At 35.3% G+C, this 18,629-nt stretch overlaps 1 protein-coding gene and 1 long non-coding RNA gene across 3 annotated transcripts; both read left to right on the top strand.

Annotated features, from left to right (window-relative positions):
• Positions 1 to 718: 718 nt before the first annotated feature.
• LOC115928687 lies at positions 719 to 13,391 on the top strand. Of its 2 annotated transcripts, none has more exons than XR_004066175.1 (4): positions 719 to 2,297; positions 2,975 to 3,068; positions 3,948 to 4,087; positions 12,958 to 13,391. It is a non-coding gene; the product is annotated as an uncharacterized LOC115928687 (long non-coding RNA). The 2 variants fall into 2 exon arrangements; XR_004066176.1 differs by having other exon boundaries at positions 719 to 2,246.
• Positions 6,353 to 9,044, top strand: LOC100891697. Its single transcript, XM_030996452.1, has 2 exons — positions 6,353 to 6,396; positions 6,590 to 9,044. Exons 1-2 carry the CDS (start codon positions 6,391 to 6,393, stop codon positions 7,250 to 7,252), a joined length of 669 nt encoding a protein of 222 aa, XP_030852312.1. The 5' UTR covers positions 6,353 to 6,390; the 3' UTR covers positions 7,253 to 9,044.
• Positions 13,392 to 18,629: the final 5,238 nt, after the last annotated feature.

Below are 18,629 nucleotides of genomic sequence, written 5' to 3' on the forward strand. Positions count from 1 at the left end.
AGCATATATGGGCAAAAACATGCCTATGCAAAATCCATTGTAGCTCTTTAGGATGCAAGGTGACCCCAATTTTTTTTCATATTTTGATTGAGTATGAATCGGAGATATGATTTCATGTTTCATTTGACCCTCAATTAACTCATGACGTCATCATAATGGCCTCCAAACTCAAAATTTCAATTTGCATATTATGACGTCAGCATATTTATGTAAAATTGATTGTATCTTTGTAAAAATTGATCGATTGTCTTCAAAATTTTGATATGTTCTAGCTGAGACAATTCTCTACAAATCCAGTATTCACAATTTTTCACTTTGACAAAGGCATCATGGCGTATTTTTGCGATTAAAGGAGGCATGTCAATTTTTCACATTTTGCGTGTATTCTCTATGGGTTAGACTTTTTCTCAAAACTTGATTCTACATTCCCGTCTTTCACGAGCAATATCTACGTCGTTTTAGCTTCATTTACGCTGACCTTCGAGTATGTTGTAGCTGAGACAAAAAGCTATCTCAGATGTACCCTTCATTTTGTCTCAATTTTTTGTTGGATCAGCCCACCTATACTTGTTCCAAACAAGTATTACAAATCTAGTTTATGTATGTTATTACCAAAGAAGAAAAAAGCCAGTCAGTCATTCAATAATGTCTGACAGTGAAGTCTAGCAAGTAAATGGGTTTCCTAGCATAATATGAATATTATGAAACTGCTAACGTTTAAATTTCACAGAGAGGACATACATGACATATTCATAATTTCTGCAAAGTTCTAAAGAATTTGAGGTTGGCTGCAAATTAAGGGACATAGTATATCTTTAAGTAGTAGGGCAATTTCACGGAAACGGAATTACAAACTAGAGATTTGTAGCTTGCTTTTTTAAAGTTTGTGTGCTTATTTTGTACTCTGCTGCCTCTCTTCTCGCCATCATACTCTGCAAATTAAATATGCCAATTCTCTCACCTGAATTCTTTCATTGCAAAAAATTTGTAATTACCATGGACATTAATCATATTGTTAATAATGTACCTCGATCGACATCTTGAATTACCAGGGTATGGTGCCACATTCAAACCAATAAATAAGTCTTGTAAAAAAAATGCATTGTACCAATATTAATTGTCATGGTGGAATTCTTTATTGATGAACCTTCTTTTAATTCAAGGAGTTGGTTATCTGAATGATCAGGAATCTGAATCTGAGTTAGGTGATTGCTAGGTAGAGTTAGTTAGGTCATTGTTAGGTGGAGTTAATTGACTGTGATTCATAACTCTGATGTAACTTCTCCATGTAATGAGAACAGTGTAGTTTGGTGTAGATAATATAAAGTTGTATCACACCCTGTATATATGTATTTCTTTTAACATACATGTGTAAAAGAAAAGGAAAAGAATTCTGTATGCACTTTATCTGACACATGTCATAGATGTCATTACAATGGTATTTTGTAGTGGATACTTACAACTTTGGTTTAACAGATCACTAATATAAAACGTATTGTGCCAGTTTTTTTTTCATTTTACATGATGTAGAAAACATGCCATATGCAAAAGTTAGATTGCATGTGTTTTCATAAGTGTTTTGTAAGAGTGAAGTTGATGGTTGCTATGTTTTTGAAACTAAGTTTGTCTAGTGGGTTAAAGTAGAAGTGGTTTCAGGTGTAAACGCCAAAATCTCATTTTAAAAAGGGAGGAATGTTATATATGTGTCTGAAAAAAAAAATGAAAGTATGAGATTGTTTATTGTATGTATTGTTCATCATCATCTCTATTATTTTTGTCATACCTCACTCAAGAGGAGCTCGCTAAAGCTGTACATTGGTCAATACAGGTTTAAAGCCAAGCAATTCCAAGTATTTTAGGGGTTTATCTGTACAGCATTTATCGCAGAACACTACATAACATCCATTTCAACAAATCGTCTCTAGTTTTTCCCCCTTTTTCATCATCTCTATAATTAATCATAATAATTATAAATATCAGTTTCTTTTACTTTTTTCATCATTTAACGATTATTTTAATGCTTCATAGAGGATTGGAGCCCGCTTTAGCTGTACGTAGATCAATACAGGTTTTAAGCCAGGCGATTCAAAGTTTTTTAAGGGTTATTCCATTTATCTCAGAACACTGTTATAAGTTTCATCAAAATCGTCACCTCATTTTCCTTTTTTCATCATTTTCTATGATTATTTTAATACTTCGCAGACTGATTGGAGCCCGTCATAAGAGTTTCGGAGCCCGCTTTAGCTGTACGTACATCAATGCAGGTTTAAAGCCTGCCGATTCCAAGTATTTTAGGGGTATATTGTACTACATATTATCTCAGAACACTACATAATTTATCTCAGAACACTACATAATTTATCTAACATCAGTTTCAACAAATCGTCACCTCATTTTCCTTTTTTCATCATTTTCTATGATTATTTTAATACTTCGCAAAGAATTGGAGCCCGTCATAGAGTTTCGGATATAGCTGTACGTACATTGTCAATACAAGTTTTAAGCCTGGCGATTCCAAGTAGTTTAGTTTACTACATTTATCTCAGAACACTGCATTTATATATGAGTTTCAACAAACCGTCACCTCATTTCCTTTTTTCATCATTTTCTATGATTATTTTAATACTTCGTAGAGGATTGGAGCCCGTCATAGATTTTCGGAGCCCGCTTTATCGCTGTACGTACATTGTCAATACAGGTTATAAGCCTGGCGATTCCAAGTATTTTAGGGGATTATCTGAACTCCATTTATCTCACAACACGGGATATAACATCAGTTTGAATCATTACCTCCTTTTCTTTTTTTCATCCTCAAGCTCTACGATTAATATTTTTGTTTACTTCACAAAGGATAGATTTGTAGCTCTCCCGATATGGAGCCCGCTTAAGATGTAATGTGATTAATACGAGTTATTATTCATAAACTTTAGAGAGTAATTGTTATATTGATTTTGTTTTCTTTTTGTTCCAACAGATTGAAACTGCTGAAGAGCTGGAAGGAGTTAACTGACGAGTAGACATTACAACATTACTTATATTTGCAAGATGAAGCTGAAAGTGCCATGCAGGTAAAAAATTTCAGGATATTTAGCACACAAATATTAAACGACCAACTATTAATTCACTAAAAAGGAAATCGAACTAAGTTTATGTTGCAAGCGTATGTAGTGGAGGGTATATTTTATTTTACATGACCAAAAATATTTGACCTATTTTTAGAAAGTACTATATGAGAGTACTATTTTGGTTTACTATTTGGGAGTTGAAAAAAAAATGTGAATTTTTTTTCTTCAAATCTTAATTTAATGAAAATAAAAAAATTTAAATCTTTTTAGATAAAACTTGACATTTTTTGGAAATTTTTTTTTTTTCTAAATTTTTTTTTCCCAAAAATGTTTTTTTTTTAATTTTTTTTTTTAAATAAATTTTTGATGCAGGATATAAAACAAATATACCATGCCTTCTATTCGAGGTACTGGTTAAACTATGGGCCTCGGTGACTCCAAAAGTACCATTTGCTTCGGGCTGCGCCCCTCAGCAAATAGTACTATTGGAGTCACCTCTTGCACATAGTTTTAACCAGAACCTCTCAAGGCAGTGTATATTTGTATACTAGTTCTGCACTTAGCACACAAATATTGATATCTTTCCTTTCTTTGTTTACAAAGGGAATTTTATCCTTATGTACTGGAGGTCCTGTGTGTAGAAGAACGATATCTAATGCACATTCAAGGCACTACATGATCATACATGTACATGTAGGGTAAACACAAGACCCCTCATTACTTTTTTTTTGTAAGTGGTACTTTCACTTCTTGTGCAATGAAGATGAAGAAGAACACAAAAAAAGATTAATGGAAGTCTGTTTAAAGGATGTATTATGGTTGATGTGTTTCTATTATTATCACTTTTTAATTGAAGTACCTACATTGTTTTCTCTTATGCAGGATGATGCTTCTCTACAGTGGATGATGAATGCATGCTGATTACAAACCCAGGAGAGGAACAAAGAACAGATATTGACAGAATCATATTTAGAGATGCGGGCCTACCACACCTCGTACGAGCAAGTGTGCTAATATGCAATGTAGGTACCCCCAATAAACTATTGTCGAACACATATCATGCAGAAAGTTATAGATCTGACAAAGATATCTTTCATTGTCCGCTACTTGTAGAAGAATACTTTACTGAATATCACAATTGTGATTTAGATTTAAAATAAAATGTTGATATACACTGTCGGTCATAATGATGGAATAATTTTTTGTACCCCAATTTTTTGAATGATTTTGACAATGATTCATTCCTAATAGATCTAGATAATAGTATACATTCTCAGATTATATTGAATGACAATGGGAAGTGTTTGTTTTGCGTGATTGCAAAAGCATGTGTGTGCTACTATGCTAATCAACTAGGGGACCTACATTGTACGTCCTTAAGTTGTAGCTGACAGTAATGGGGATTAATGCCTCATAAAAAGGCACTAATATAGCACATCGACACGTTTTTTTATCCCGGGGGCTCACAGTAACGAGGCCATTGCTTAGTCAATGAATCATGACTGTACGCAGCGGGCGCTAGGGTACGTCGACGCCCCCACCCAAAAAAATAAACAAAGAAAATACAATAAATTATCAATGATTCATTGCATTTTCCCCCAATCCCCAACAGGACAAAATCCTCTGTAGGCAGGGGCGTCGCTAGACCTTTTTCATTGGGGGGGGGGGGGGGGGGTGTAGAGGCCAACGATTATTGACAAAATTAAATGTCCAATATCTACTAATTTAATCCTATATAAACCCGGGGCCGAAGGCTAAATTGTTTTTCCTATGGACTATCTAAAGTACTTGCATATGCGCAAATGGTCATTTTCCTCAACGACATAAATATACAAATTATTTCGTCAACTTAGTCAGCATCATAGCTGATATATTTTAATGCAGGCGCAGAGCTAGGATCTTATTTTAGGGAGGGCGGTAGTGAGCAAGCGAATCACTTAAAGAGCGCTCATTAGGGGGTGTGGGTGATAGGCCTCTAAATTATTAGGAAAAGAAGACGATTTATTGTACCTTTCTTGACTGTTAATCCTTGTCTAAATGAAGTCCCCCCTCCCGCGCGAAAGCTTTGACGTTTCATTAAATTATTATGAAAAGAAGACGATTTGCTGTACTGTTCTCTACTGTTAATTCTTGTCTGAATGAAGCTTTCCCCTCCGCGTAAAGCGCGGAAATTTTGATGTTTCATTAAATTATTAGAGAAAGAAGACAATTTGTTATACCATTCTCGACTCGTCTAAATGAAGTTTTCTCCCGTCGCACGAAGCGCTGAATTTTTGGCGTTTCATCACAATATAGAGAAAGGAAGACAATTCGTCGTACTGTTTTTGACTCTTATTACTCCCTATTCATCTGAAATCAGTTTCCCCCTCTCGCGCGAAGCGCGGAAGCTTTGACGTTTCATTAAATTATTAGAGAAAGAAGACGATTCGTTTGTACCGTTTTCGACTCCTAATAAGCCCTATTTGGTGTACTGTTTTTGACTCTTAATCCTTATCTGAATTCAGTTGTCCCCCTTCCGCGCGAAGCGCGGAGGTTTTGACGTTTCATTAAATTATTAGAGAAAGTAGACGATTGTTGAACCGTGCCCGACTCTTAATTCTTGTCTAAATTAAGCTTCCCCCTCCCGCGCAAAGCGTGGACATTTTGATGTTTCATTAAATTATTAGAGAAAGAAGATGATTCGTTGTACCGTTTTCGACTCTTAATAAGCCCTAATTCGTGCCCGAACACACAACACGATAACACACACGCGATCAATTTGTCATCCTTCATTTCTCTTGTGGCGGAGACAATCTGACTTTCTCGTGTAATGGCTTTTTTCTAAGGAACATTTAGCACCTGCCAGACAATGCTATGAGGAATTTTGTTGAATTACTTCAATGATATCTTGACTCTTTGGCAGTAAGTAGAGACTCCGGTCATGTGGTTATCCTATACTACATTCCCATTCACTCACTTCTGTGTTACTTGGCAATAACGGCATACTATGCCAAAATAATGACCACTGTTTGATTCGTACTACGAGTATCTAGAGGAAATATGTTTCAGGACACAAATATCTTAATTTATCACAGCTTTCCTACTCCAGCAGTGCTCTAAGATTAACATTTGCTGTACACTTTGGATTGTGTCTTGTCATCCTATGATCTTGTTCTGTAATTGCTGATTGGTGAAACGCTTTCCGTACCAATGCCCAACATGGCTAACAATATGATGGCTCCAAGGTGGATGCAGCACAACTTGTCCAATCTGTCTTGGCTGATATTGTCGGTGATGACAGGTTATTGACCTAGTGAAAAACCACATTGATAGCCGGCTGACCGAGATGCAGGTGACCATCGTGTTCTGTAATTGCTGATTGGTGAAACGCTTTCCGTACCAATGCCCAACATGGCTAACAATATGATGGCTCCAAGGTGGATGCAGCACAACTTGTCCAATCTGTCTTGGCTGATATTGTCGGTGATGACAGGTTTATTGACCTAGTGAAAAACCACATTGATAGCCGGCTGACCGAGATGCAGGTGACCATCGACAGGCAGGAGGCACGGCTTATTGCTATGGAGCAAAAGGCCCACAAGAGCGAGTGCGATCTGAGGGAGGCCATTGACCACCAGGAGGCTAAGATCATGGATCTGCAAACTGGTGCCCAGAGTGCTAGCAAGAAGCTGGAGACCTTGGTTGCTGCTTCATCCCGAAAAGATGAGCAAATTAAGTTGCTGAAGAGAGAGCTTAATGCCCAGGAGCAGTACTCCCGAAGAAACTGCCTTCGTATCTTCGGGATCCCTGAGCGCCAAGATGAGGTCACTGACCAGGCAGTCATTCATCTGGTGAACGACTCACTTGGTGTTTGTCTCGAAAAGCATGACATCGAGAGAAGTCATCGCCTGAGAGTCCTGCCGAAACATCCAGGAAAGGCCAATTCACCTGCGCCAATTATTGTCAAATTCCAATCATACAGGAAGAGAAGTGAAGTTCTGGCCAGCAGATGTAAGCTTGCCGGCACACGAAAGTCAATTCAAGAGGACTTGACCAAAGAAAACGTGAGGCTGCTGAAGGCGACCCGCGACAGTAAAGAGGTCAAGGCTGCGTGGACCAGGGATGGGCGAGTTATTGCCCTTGTCCCTGCCACAAACGGCAAAGAACTAAAAAGGACGATCAACTCTCTCGAAGACTTGAACAATTAACAGTTAACTTACTAGTTCCTACATTGTCTTGCCATGGTCAGATAACCATGTCTGGTTTTAAGTGTGCTATTAATGTACAGTTTGTACTTTTTTGACATGCTTTGTTTTTTGTATCTTGTATCTTATATACTTTTTTTCTTTTCATTATGCTTGATGTTACAATTTTCCTTGTTTTTCATTGCCCTTCTCTTCATTCCCCATTTCTGAGTCTATCCCAGTTTCCTTTTCCCGTTTCCCCTTTTCTCAGTACCCTACATGAATTGCTGAATATGAGTTTATTTCACCTTATGCAGTTTTTTTTTGTCACGTTTTCTCCTTTCTTGCATGTTTGTCTGTATTGCCAGCCACCTACTATACAATACTTTCATGTAATGTTGCACATTCAGTATCAATATGGCTCAAATGGATGATGAAATTTGTAGATTTTATGAAGACAATATGAGCAATTTATGTGACGGTTATGATATCCCTAATGTTAATTGTAATTATCATACAGAAGATCAATTTTTTGAAACAGCATCTAAATATAATCATGCGAACAGTGGCTTAACTCTTCTTCATATAAACATGCGTAGTGTTTGTAAGAATTTTGACAAAATGTTAAGATTCATTGATAATATCAATCTAGGACGTGTAATACTTGGTGTCACTGAGACATGGTTTACGAGTGAAGCCGATAGGAGCCTTTTTTCTATTTCTGGTTTTAATCTTGTTAACAACAATAGACAAAGTAGACGTGGAGGAGGTGTTGCTTTGTATATTCCTTCCCCAAGTAGAATACCAGATACATCACGATCTTGATATAATGTCAGATCATATATAGAAACTATCTTTGTTGAGATTGATAACCCTGGTCAAAAGAATCATTTTATAGGAGTTGTATATAGGCCCCCAAATGGTAACTTTAATGGTTTTGTAAATGAAATTCAGTCAATTTTAGACAATCCACTTTTAGTTGGAAAGTCACTCTATCTTATGGGAGACTTTAATTTGAATTTATTACTTTGTAATAACGATAATCGAATTGATGTTTTTCTAAACATGTTAATGTCTTTCTCATTATTGCCCCTTATCACTAAGCCAACAAGAATAACAGAAGTTTCCAGTACTTTAATTGACAATATTTTTTGTAATGTTCAACCATATCCACCTTCTGGAATTATAGTATCTGACATGTCTGATCATTTTCCTCTATACTGTATGTTGTCTTCGGTGAAATTGAATTGTGAGCCTAGAGGCCGTACGTCTGTCCGTAAAGGAACTCCTGAAAATATTGCCAAATTGAGAGAGGCATTAATTGCAACTGATTGGAATGATGTTCTTTCAGACCAAAATGTTGAAAGTGCTTTTGATAGTTTCTTTAATAAATTCATGTTGTTGTATGGTGAGAATGTTCCTCTGGTTTAATATAAAAAGAAGAATTATAATAAAGTTCCTCGTATGCCATGGATAACTAGGTCAATTACTAAGAAAAATAAGTTGTATTATCAATATAAAAGGAGAAGCTCTGATTTTTTGTGGAGGAAGTATTCTAATTATAGAAATACTCTTACTTCTGTATTGCGTGATGCTAAGAAAAAATATTACTCTGCTCAATTTCAAATGACATTTAATAATATTAAGAATACATGGAAAGTAATTAGAAGTTTTTTTAAACCATCAGTAAAAACTACAAATATCAAATGTATAAATGTGAATGGTTGTTCCATAGAAGATAGACAAATTATTGTGGACAATTTTAATGATTATTTTTGTAATGTCGGGCTGAAACTTCAGGACTCTATTCCTAGATGTCAGAAAAGCTTTATTGAGTTTATGCAAGAACCCAATATAGATAGCCTGTTTTTAATGCCCACAAATAAAATAGAATTGTTTAAGCTTGTGAGCTCGCTTAAAAGTAATAAGAGTCCTGGCTTTGATGGCATAAAAAATGAATTAATTAAGGATATTATACATGGAATTGTGATACCACTTGTTCATATTTATAATTTGTCTTTCTTAACTGGTATTGTACCAGAACAAATGAAAATTGCTAAGGTAGTGCCAATATTTAAAAAGGGTGATCCTCAAACATTAAGTAATTATAGACCCATTTCATGACATCCTTTTCAAAGCTTTTAGAAAAGCTTATATATGATAGAACAGTGATATTTTTAAAAAAGACTAAAATATTTTCAAAATTCCAGTTTGGCTTTCATGAAAAGCACACCACTACACATGCAATTTTACACTTTGTTGATAAAATAGCTCAAGCACTAGATGGTCACCTTCATACAATTGGTTTATTTTTGGATTTTTCTAAGGTGTTTGATACGGTTGATCATGAAATTTTAATAAGTAAATTGTCATATTATGGAGTGAGGGGCATTGCTCTTAGCTGGTTCAGGAGCTATTTAACAGGCAGAAAACAATATGTATCATTAAATGGGACTTACTCAAGTCATCAAACTATATCTTGTGGTGTCCCTCAGGGGTCTCTTCTTGGCCCCCTTCTTTTTATATTATATATTAATGATTTTTATCTTTCATCTGATGTACTATCTTTCATATTTTTTGCAGATGATTCAAGTGTATTTTTTCTCATAAAAACCCTGAAGTTTTATTAGATACAGTTAATATTGAATTAAAGAAAGTTATTTTGTGGATTCATGCAAATAAGTTGTCCTTGAATCTTCAAAAGACAAACTATATGTTTTTTAGTAACTCCCTAAAGGATGTACCTGGAAATGTATTTTTTGATGATGTTAACGTTGTGAGAGTAACTTCCACCAAGTTTCTTGGGCTACATATTGATGAGAAGCTGTCTTGGGCATCTCATTGTACTAATATTTGTAAAGTCGTGTCTAGAAATACTGGTGTAATTTATAAATTAAGTTCTTTTGTCCCACAAGAAATTTTGCTTATTTTGTATTCTACTTTAATTTTGCCTTATCTCAATTATGGAGTGCTGGCATGGGGGAAGTCATTGAAAACACAATTAGATAAGATTTGTGTTGCCCAAAAGAGGGTGGTTAGAGTTGTTTTTAATGCGAGCTATCGTGCTCATACTAATGTTTTGTTCTACAGTAATAAGCTTTTGAAGGTTGAAGACATTTACTTTATACAGTTAGGCGCAATTATGTATGGTTTTGAAAATGGTACTCTCCCAAATGCGTTAGTACAAATGCGTTAGTACAAATATTTCGAAGGAACAATCAAATTCATAGCTATAATACAAGGCAGGCAACTACACTTCATATTCCACGTGTAAGAACTGCTTTTGCTCTGAAGACGCTGGCTTGTACTGGTCCCAAATTTTGGAACTCACTTCCTATCAATGTAACTAGATCTGTCAGTGTCTTTGTTTTTAAACGCAAATTGAAATTACATTTATTGAGTAACTATGTCGACAATTAACGTAAAAATTATATCACCAGAAATGATATTAGGTAATAATTTGTAAATTGTTATTAATAACGTGCATTATCTTTTTGTTTTTGTTATGTTTGATTATTCAATATAAATGTCAGCATTTCACATTCTCTCTCTCCCCCCCCCCCCCCCTCCCCCTCTCTTCTATTTTTCTTTTTCTTTACACCAAATACCATTTTCCCCTATATACATATAACTTTCTTCTTTCTCTGTTTTTCTCTGTTTTGTTGTTTTTCTCGTTCCAGTTTGCTTTTTTCCTCTCGATTCCTTTGTATATATTTTCATCCTCTCCTTTTCAAATTTCAAGCTATCCCTTTTGTAAATATTTCCCCCATATTTAATCATGTGTAGTTTTGATAACTTTGAAACATTTTTTAAAAGTGAAACATTGATGGATTATTTTATATGGGGACCTTGCTCTTAAGCCCAGCTTTTCTAAGGTCTCCACTTTCTTTCATTTGGATTATATATCGACTTAAAATTGCACTTAAATTGTTTTTTCTTATGCTGTTTTTTGTTCTATTATATGTAAAAATGTTGTGAAAGAAAGAAATAAAATGAACCTTGAACCTTGAACCTTAATTGTCTGAATTCAGTATTTTTTGGGGGCGTTTCATCACAATATAGAGAAAGGAAGACGATTCGTCGTACCGTTGTTGACTCTTAACCTTGTTTGAATTTAGTTTCCCCAAAAATTTTAAACCTCTGATTTCTTTAGCTGATATTATAGGAAAGTGAAACTTCGAGAAAATACAAGTATTGTAGTTGTAGTCACTTTTGAAGTCGTCACAGCGGATAAAAAGTTTGTAGTGAAAAAAAACTTGTCGGCCGACCGACATCATACACTTCAAACTTCTGCATTGATATAGTACACGAGGATCGAGCAAGAATACCGACACAGCTGACCCGACATAGCAACATATTTACCCGTGTCTTTCTTGCTCCCTCAACGAGACGACTCCACCCAACAACCCCCTTCTTGCTGTTACTGCCACTCCTCCTCTCTCAGGCTCTTACTTCTCCTCTCTCTCCTCTCTTTCACCCCCGTTTCTTTTGTTTCCCTTTTACTCTTTTTTTTTCTCTTTTTTTCCCTTTTCTTTCTTTTCCTTTCTTTCCTCTCCTCCCTCTTTTTCTTTTTTCTCTTTCTTTCTTCTCTTTTCTTTCCTTTCTTTTCCTTTCTTTACTTTTTTTTCCTTTCTTTCTTTTCTTTTTTTTCCTTTCTTTCTTTTCTTTTTTTTCCTTTCTTTCTTTTAGAGGTGTCGTGGTCGAGTGGATAAGTCACCGGACTGTGGATCACAAGGTCCGCGGTTCAAGTCCCGCCGCGGCACTAATGTCCTTTGGCAAGACATTGATCTACATTTGCCACTCTCCACCCAGGTGTTAAAATGGGTACCCGGTAGGATGCGAAAGCTAATGTGGTTTGATTAGCAAGTGGCGCTTCGATGTACCCTAGCGCCCGCTGCGTACAGTCATGATTCATTGGCTAAGCAATGGCCTCGTTACTGTGAGCCCCCAGGATAAAAACCGTGTCGATGTGCATTATTAGTGCCCTTTTATGAGGCATTAATCCCCATTACTGTCAGTTATGACTTAAGGACGTAGGTCCCCTAGTTGATTAGCATAGTAGCACACACATGCTTTAGCAATCACGCAAAACAAACACTTCCCAATTGTCATTTAATATAATCCGAGAATGTATACTATTATCTAGATCTATTAGGAATGAATTATTGTCAAAATCATTCCAAAAATTGGGGTACAAAAAATTATTCCACCATTATGACCAACAGTGTAGATGAAATATAAGTCTACATAACGTATGTTTCAGTAGCATTATTTCCAGTACATTCTCTGGTCCAAGTTGTTGGGTCATTTTACATGTATGTCCCATACTTGACCGAGTATTATTCAATGATGAGCACAAGTTCACAATACAAGTACATTGTACACGTATTAGTTATTTCATACCTTGTCTGATCCAAGCTCCAGCAGGCCTATCGTCTTAATGGGATCATCAGAAATAATCTAAGATGTGGTCAGTAACTAGTCTTGTAGGATAAATAGTTTGGGTTTGCCCTCTAGAACCCCAAGTGAATTTCAGTCCTTCGTCATTTTGTCATAGCAGGTATCAGGGTGTATGTTATTAGGTATCAGGGTGTATGTTATGTAGCTCATTGTAAGCGCCTTGAGCACCCTCTGGGTGGATATGTTGCACGTTATAAATGTCTGTATTATTATTAGTCATTGTTGATTTTCTTATACACTGTATCTTATTTCATTTTTCAATTCAACAGACTTGGGTTATCATTACAGCCCTTTCTTCTGAAAACTATGCTATAACTGTATTGATGAATGCAGGAGACATCTACATGGGACTACGTCTTAAAGATGTCACCCTCATATAATGAAAGAGGACAGTAGAGATGGGTTTAAATTTGAGTATTTACATGATATTTATTTATTATTAGTATTATATGTTTGTAGAATACCACATTCAATAAAGCTAATGAATTTATCATCTTGTCAACTTTTAAATAATTACAGATTATTACAGAACATTAAAATTTTAACAATGTCAATTACCATCTTATAGGAGGACTGGGCAGAAATTTTTTCCTTGAAATTTGAGTGATAAAGATCTAATTACTTGTATGTTAAACGCTTAGAAACATTGAATTAAGCGCTTTATAAATGTAATTTATTATTATTATTATTATTATCAATCTATATCAAAGATTGAATTAATCAATGATATTTTAATTATAATTACAATAATGTAAATTATTACATTATTGCTGCTTCAAGTATTGTATGTATAAGAAGGTTTGAAAGTCAACCCTCTAAATGCATTAAATATAGAAAGACATGGAAAGACTGCCATTTCATCATTGCCTTTCGTATTCAAACTACTAATTTTAATAGAATCATGTTTTGATACTTCCTAACTTAAAGAAAACAGGGGGGGGGGGGGCTTGCTATCCTCTCCCTGGTGCTGTTTCTACATGGACCATGTAACTGATTGCAAAAGTGTAAACAATATTGGGTGGTATTCCGGTAGCCCGTACTAAGTTAGCGCGTGCTTAGTTAGTTCACACTTTTATGGAGTGCCTGTTGTGAACTAATTTACCCTGAACAGATTATTTTAATCCTTCAATGAAAAGTGTCCAAAAAATTAATTTTGCACTGAAATAGGAAGAAAAAGATAATATGAGTATAAACTGAATTTCAACAAAGTCCTTGGTAGATTATCTTTGTCATGAACATTGAAGGAGGAAGATGAAACCTAGCATTCCATAGAATTGCGAACTAAAATTCTTGTTTAGTCTGGACTTAGTCCCGGCTTAACTTAAGAGAATACCACCCATTAGTTTATCATATATTTATATAAGAAGGATTTAGAAAGTGAAAACGTTATGAATTATAGCATTTCTGTTGCTAGAAGTAATAATATAAGTATAATGGCAGTGTTGGTTGTGAAAGATAAAGACCAGTTATGGTCATGCGATTGCATTGTGAAAGAAACGTGGAATCGATCAGAAAAGGTTGATCATTTAGCATAAGTATTGGTGTGTACTGCAAGGTTCTGGAATCATTAAAATGATAATAAATTTGGCCCAGTCTTCGTAAAAACAAGCACTAAACGTGCGTTTATCTCTCACATCCCAATAGATAAACTAATATACCAAATATATCAATTAGTAGGCAGTTTTCCCGGCAAATTTTTTATCATCATGTATTAGTCAAAACATATTCTTTCACATGATTGGTAATATAATAAAGAGCTTCCATTTCATTTTTTGAAATTGGAGCGTTTCCAATATTGGTCTTTACCTTTAAGGGAAAGGGATAGTTTTCCTAGTGAAATTTACGGTATACCAATGTAAAATTAATAAAAAAGAGAAATTATTCTTTAAAATAAAAATCATACCGGACATGGGCCTCCTAACTAAAACCCGGGTACCACTTCTGGGTTGTTGTTGTATTTTCTTTGGGGGGTGGGGGGGGGGGGGGGGGTGACAACCCAATTCAAAATTTCCAGTGTTAAATTCAATTGTCTTTAATAAAAAAAATCTTTTATGTCAAGATGTTGAAATTAAACAATGTTTCACTTTTCTTTTTTCAAGTTAGAACATTTGAATAATGATTAACATACTTTCCGGTCCCTCTGGTCTCTACATTAAAAATGTTTAAAGCTCCTGCAAAGGCTGCAAAAAGAAAAAGTGAAGAGAATCCAAGTGAATTGGACAGTAATGAGTGAATATGGCATGGTTGATCGTAGTTGATAGCGAGTGCATGCAAATTAGTGGTAATAACAAGTACGACTAAAAGTGAGACAGAAAGGAATTGCAACAGGTTGTTCAGTCAAGAGAAGAAACCTTGCAGAAGATATTTTTCGAAAGGCGGAGAAAGAGAGAGAAAGGGAATTTTTAAGGTATGATGAGAGTGGATGGGGAAAATTCTTCCCCTGCGCCACATTTGTTTGTCTAAAAATAAGGAATTTTAATATCGGCATATATAAAATGTACACTCGCTCATATAGGTGGAAATATTTTTGTTTTACCCCAATTTATGGAATTATTTTAAAAATAATTAAAAAATAATAGACTTAGATAATAGTATACATTCTCAGATTTTATTGAATAATGGTTTGACAATGTGTGTTTTGCGTGATTGCTAAAGCATGTGTATGCTACTATGCTTATCAAATAGGAATAACCTTTCATATAGTGATCACTTCATTAAAAACATGGCAAAAATAAACAGTTTTGCATGATAATCCGAACGCAGAAAGCCACAGACTAAAGCGTGTATTTGTACATCGGTCCCATCTATTCATTTCCATGTTTGTGAACTGTTTTCGCTCGAGTTCAATGACATCGGCTATGAACTATCAAAAATATTGAATTCCACAGAGCTGCAAAGTATTATAAACCGATAATATCGAATACATGATATCCAGAGAATACTGTACTGTTTTGTGTTTTTTTTTTTGGGGGGGGGGGGAATCATTGGGGCATAAGCAGGTCACTTTCTTTGTTTGACTTGGTGAAACTTGGTTCAAGTTACTTTGAAGATTAACTTGAACTTATGAACATGTTGCATCGCGGCGCTGGTATTAATAGTGACACAATTTCCCGTGATTCGTCAGACTTTCAAGCATCATTGTAAGAAATTTACTGGAATTTACTCAAAATTTAAACCTTAAATTTGGACATTTAAATTGTTGTAAAACACAAGAAATTTTACTCATCAAAGTTGGTCATTGTGAAAGTTACGACCTGTCGGTCATGGCAGTTAAAGAAGCTACCTGCATGAACCTTCCTACGTCCTCTAAAACTTACTCCTCAGATGAATATGTGTAGATTATGTAGTGATTTCATATGGCCTAGTAAAGCACAGCACTTGAAATACAAATCAAGACAAAAAACACCAGGCAATATTTTGCGAAGCTCCCATTATTCTGGTACATGTATATCTTTAAAGACATATACATTTTGAAATATTTGAGGATTTCTGCTGTAAAAGGGTAAAAAATTGGTCAATCTTATTTATGTGTATTTTTTACATAATATTTCACCATTGATGAAATAAATATACTAATTCAAACAGACTATTTCATCTTCTCCTTCCCAATGAAATGACAGAATGTGCACTACAGGGATATAGTATACGATATTTATTACGATGTTTGCCCTATTGGTCTATTCTGTGTTTTATACATCTAGGCTTACCCAGAGAGAAAGGAATTGTGTGATTCTATTATTGACACTAGCCTGTCTTCTGTCTGACAGGTTTAGGTATAGTTTGAATCTGATTGCATAAATTAGATTTGAGATTAGAATTTGCGAAAGAGGCATCAAAGAAATTTTAAAAAAAAAACTGGATTATTGTCAACGTGTTTCAGGGAAAGGGATTTTCTTTAAATTTTGTATTTTTAACTTGACTCTGATCACTTATGGTTCCCAAAGCTATTTACAAATGTTTCTTGATAATGGATAATGTTTCGGTGATGGCATAGTGCCACATACATGTGTGTACAAACAAATTGTTTCGTCAAATTAGATAAGGAAGTGACTCATTATGTTGTATGAAAATCTGTATACAGAGGTTTACGGTGTATGCAAACGATCCCTGTTTTGTTATAAAATATTGTCCAATGATTTTATTGTTCACTGATGTGCAGTGTCATCTATTCTACACTATTGAATTCAAACTGTAGTTGCAATGGTTGTATCCATGTTTACCAACTGAAAGAGCTTGAGCTAAATGAAAGTTGCAACTTTCATCTAGAGTAAAAATCTGTTTTAAAAGTTTTCACTGAAATCACATGAATCCATACATTGCTTCATGAACAAACCAAAGAGAGGGAAATACTGATTCATATGTATTATATCTTGTTGATGTCTAGTTTTTTAATGAAGTATGTTCAAGTTTTGAGTGCTAAAAGGGAGAAATCTTGCCTTTTGTTCATTGTAGTCAGTCAAATGCAATTTCTCTGTGTGTTAAAATGAATAAGAAATGTGCCGGTATAAACATAATGTGCCATGATTGCTTGCTTGAGGAACGTTTTTTCCACACCATTGAGGATTTTTTTCTTCATATCCACCATTGCAATAGTTCATGGGTGTTTTGATATGTACTGTATACATTCATGTAATACATAGCGCAATGCCAAGGTTAAAAAAAAAACTTAATAAAGATGAAAGTATTCACAATTATGTGGAAAGACATGTGAATAGTTGCCACAATGTGTCATTACTTAACACTTCTTAGATAAATCTTTAATATGCCTATATGGGATGAAAATAATATCTGGCAGCTAAATGGTAGCCTCCAAAGGGAAAGAAAAGAAATAATATTAATATTCAGTGGGCCTACTTCTGCAGTGCCAAGAATCAAAGGGATAGAGAAAGAGAGAGGGGAGAGAGACAAAAAGAGAGAGGGGGAGAGTGAAAGAAAAAGGGGGAGAGAAAAAGAGAAGGGGATAGAGAGAAAGAGAGAAAGAAAGGGAGAGTGAAAGAAAAAGAGAGGGAGAGAGAGAAGGGGATAGAGAGAAAGAGAGAGGGAGTAGAGAAAGGGGTAGAGAGAACGAAGGGGAGAGGGGGAGTGTGAAAGAAAAAGAGAGGGAGGGAGAGAAGGGGATAGAGAGAGGGGGAGTGGGAAGAGAAACACAAAGACTGAGAATTTACGAGTGTGTGTAAAGAGAAAGTGGGAGTGATTTATATAGATAGAGCCTATATAATTTGATATATTCTTTCTATCACAGAAAGAGACAAAACTAGCCTAATACCACAAATGATATTTAACAAATAGTCTAGCTCTATTAGTCTTTATGCAAAAAAAACCCTAAAATTTCAACTCCCCTATTGTCCAAGCTGCCGCTCTTATTCTAATATTCAAGTCATCAAACATCTGTATGGGACTTGGAAAAGGGCATAAACAAAATATGTAAAGATATTTTTCACCAAAACTAACAATAAAACCCTGGTTTCTAATAGGAGCTTGTACACAATACGTATGCGCAGGCGATTTCCTGTACTACGCAAAATGGCGGCGGGCGCACTCGAGCGGTGCCATTGCGCTGCGTGAAACGTGAACGGACACAATCCTTCTACTTGGTTTGAGTTCGTTGGTCAGACCCGAAGCCTAATGACTTTAATGGTCACTTGGGTATGATGTACTTACGTTAAGTACTAAGTAGTCCCTTGATTATTTATCTATAAATAATTGTTTGTAGGTAAAGTTAAATGTACCATAATGAAATTATGATACTTTCTTATGTATGTTTTATTGTTCTTTTTCTAAAAATGGATTATTATACTTAGTCCAGAAGGATGTGCATTCATGCTCGAAAAGTAGTCCTTCCGGACGTGCGCTATGTCAGGCAAGGCCCTAGCTGATGGGCATTTTTGTATAACGGACATTCGTCCACTTGCTTTAAGCGAAGCCGGTAGTACGTTTTACT

This window comes from Strongylocentrotus purpuratus, unplaced genomic scaffold (assembly GCF_000002235.5).
Source record: "Strongylocentrotus purpuratus isolate Spur 01 unplaced genomic scaffold, Spur_5.0 spur5_scaffold_3, whole genome shotgun sequence".
NCBI lineage: Eukaryota > Metazoa > Echinodermata > Echinoidea > Camarodonta > Strongylocentrotidae > Strongylocentrotus > Strongylocentrotus purpuratus.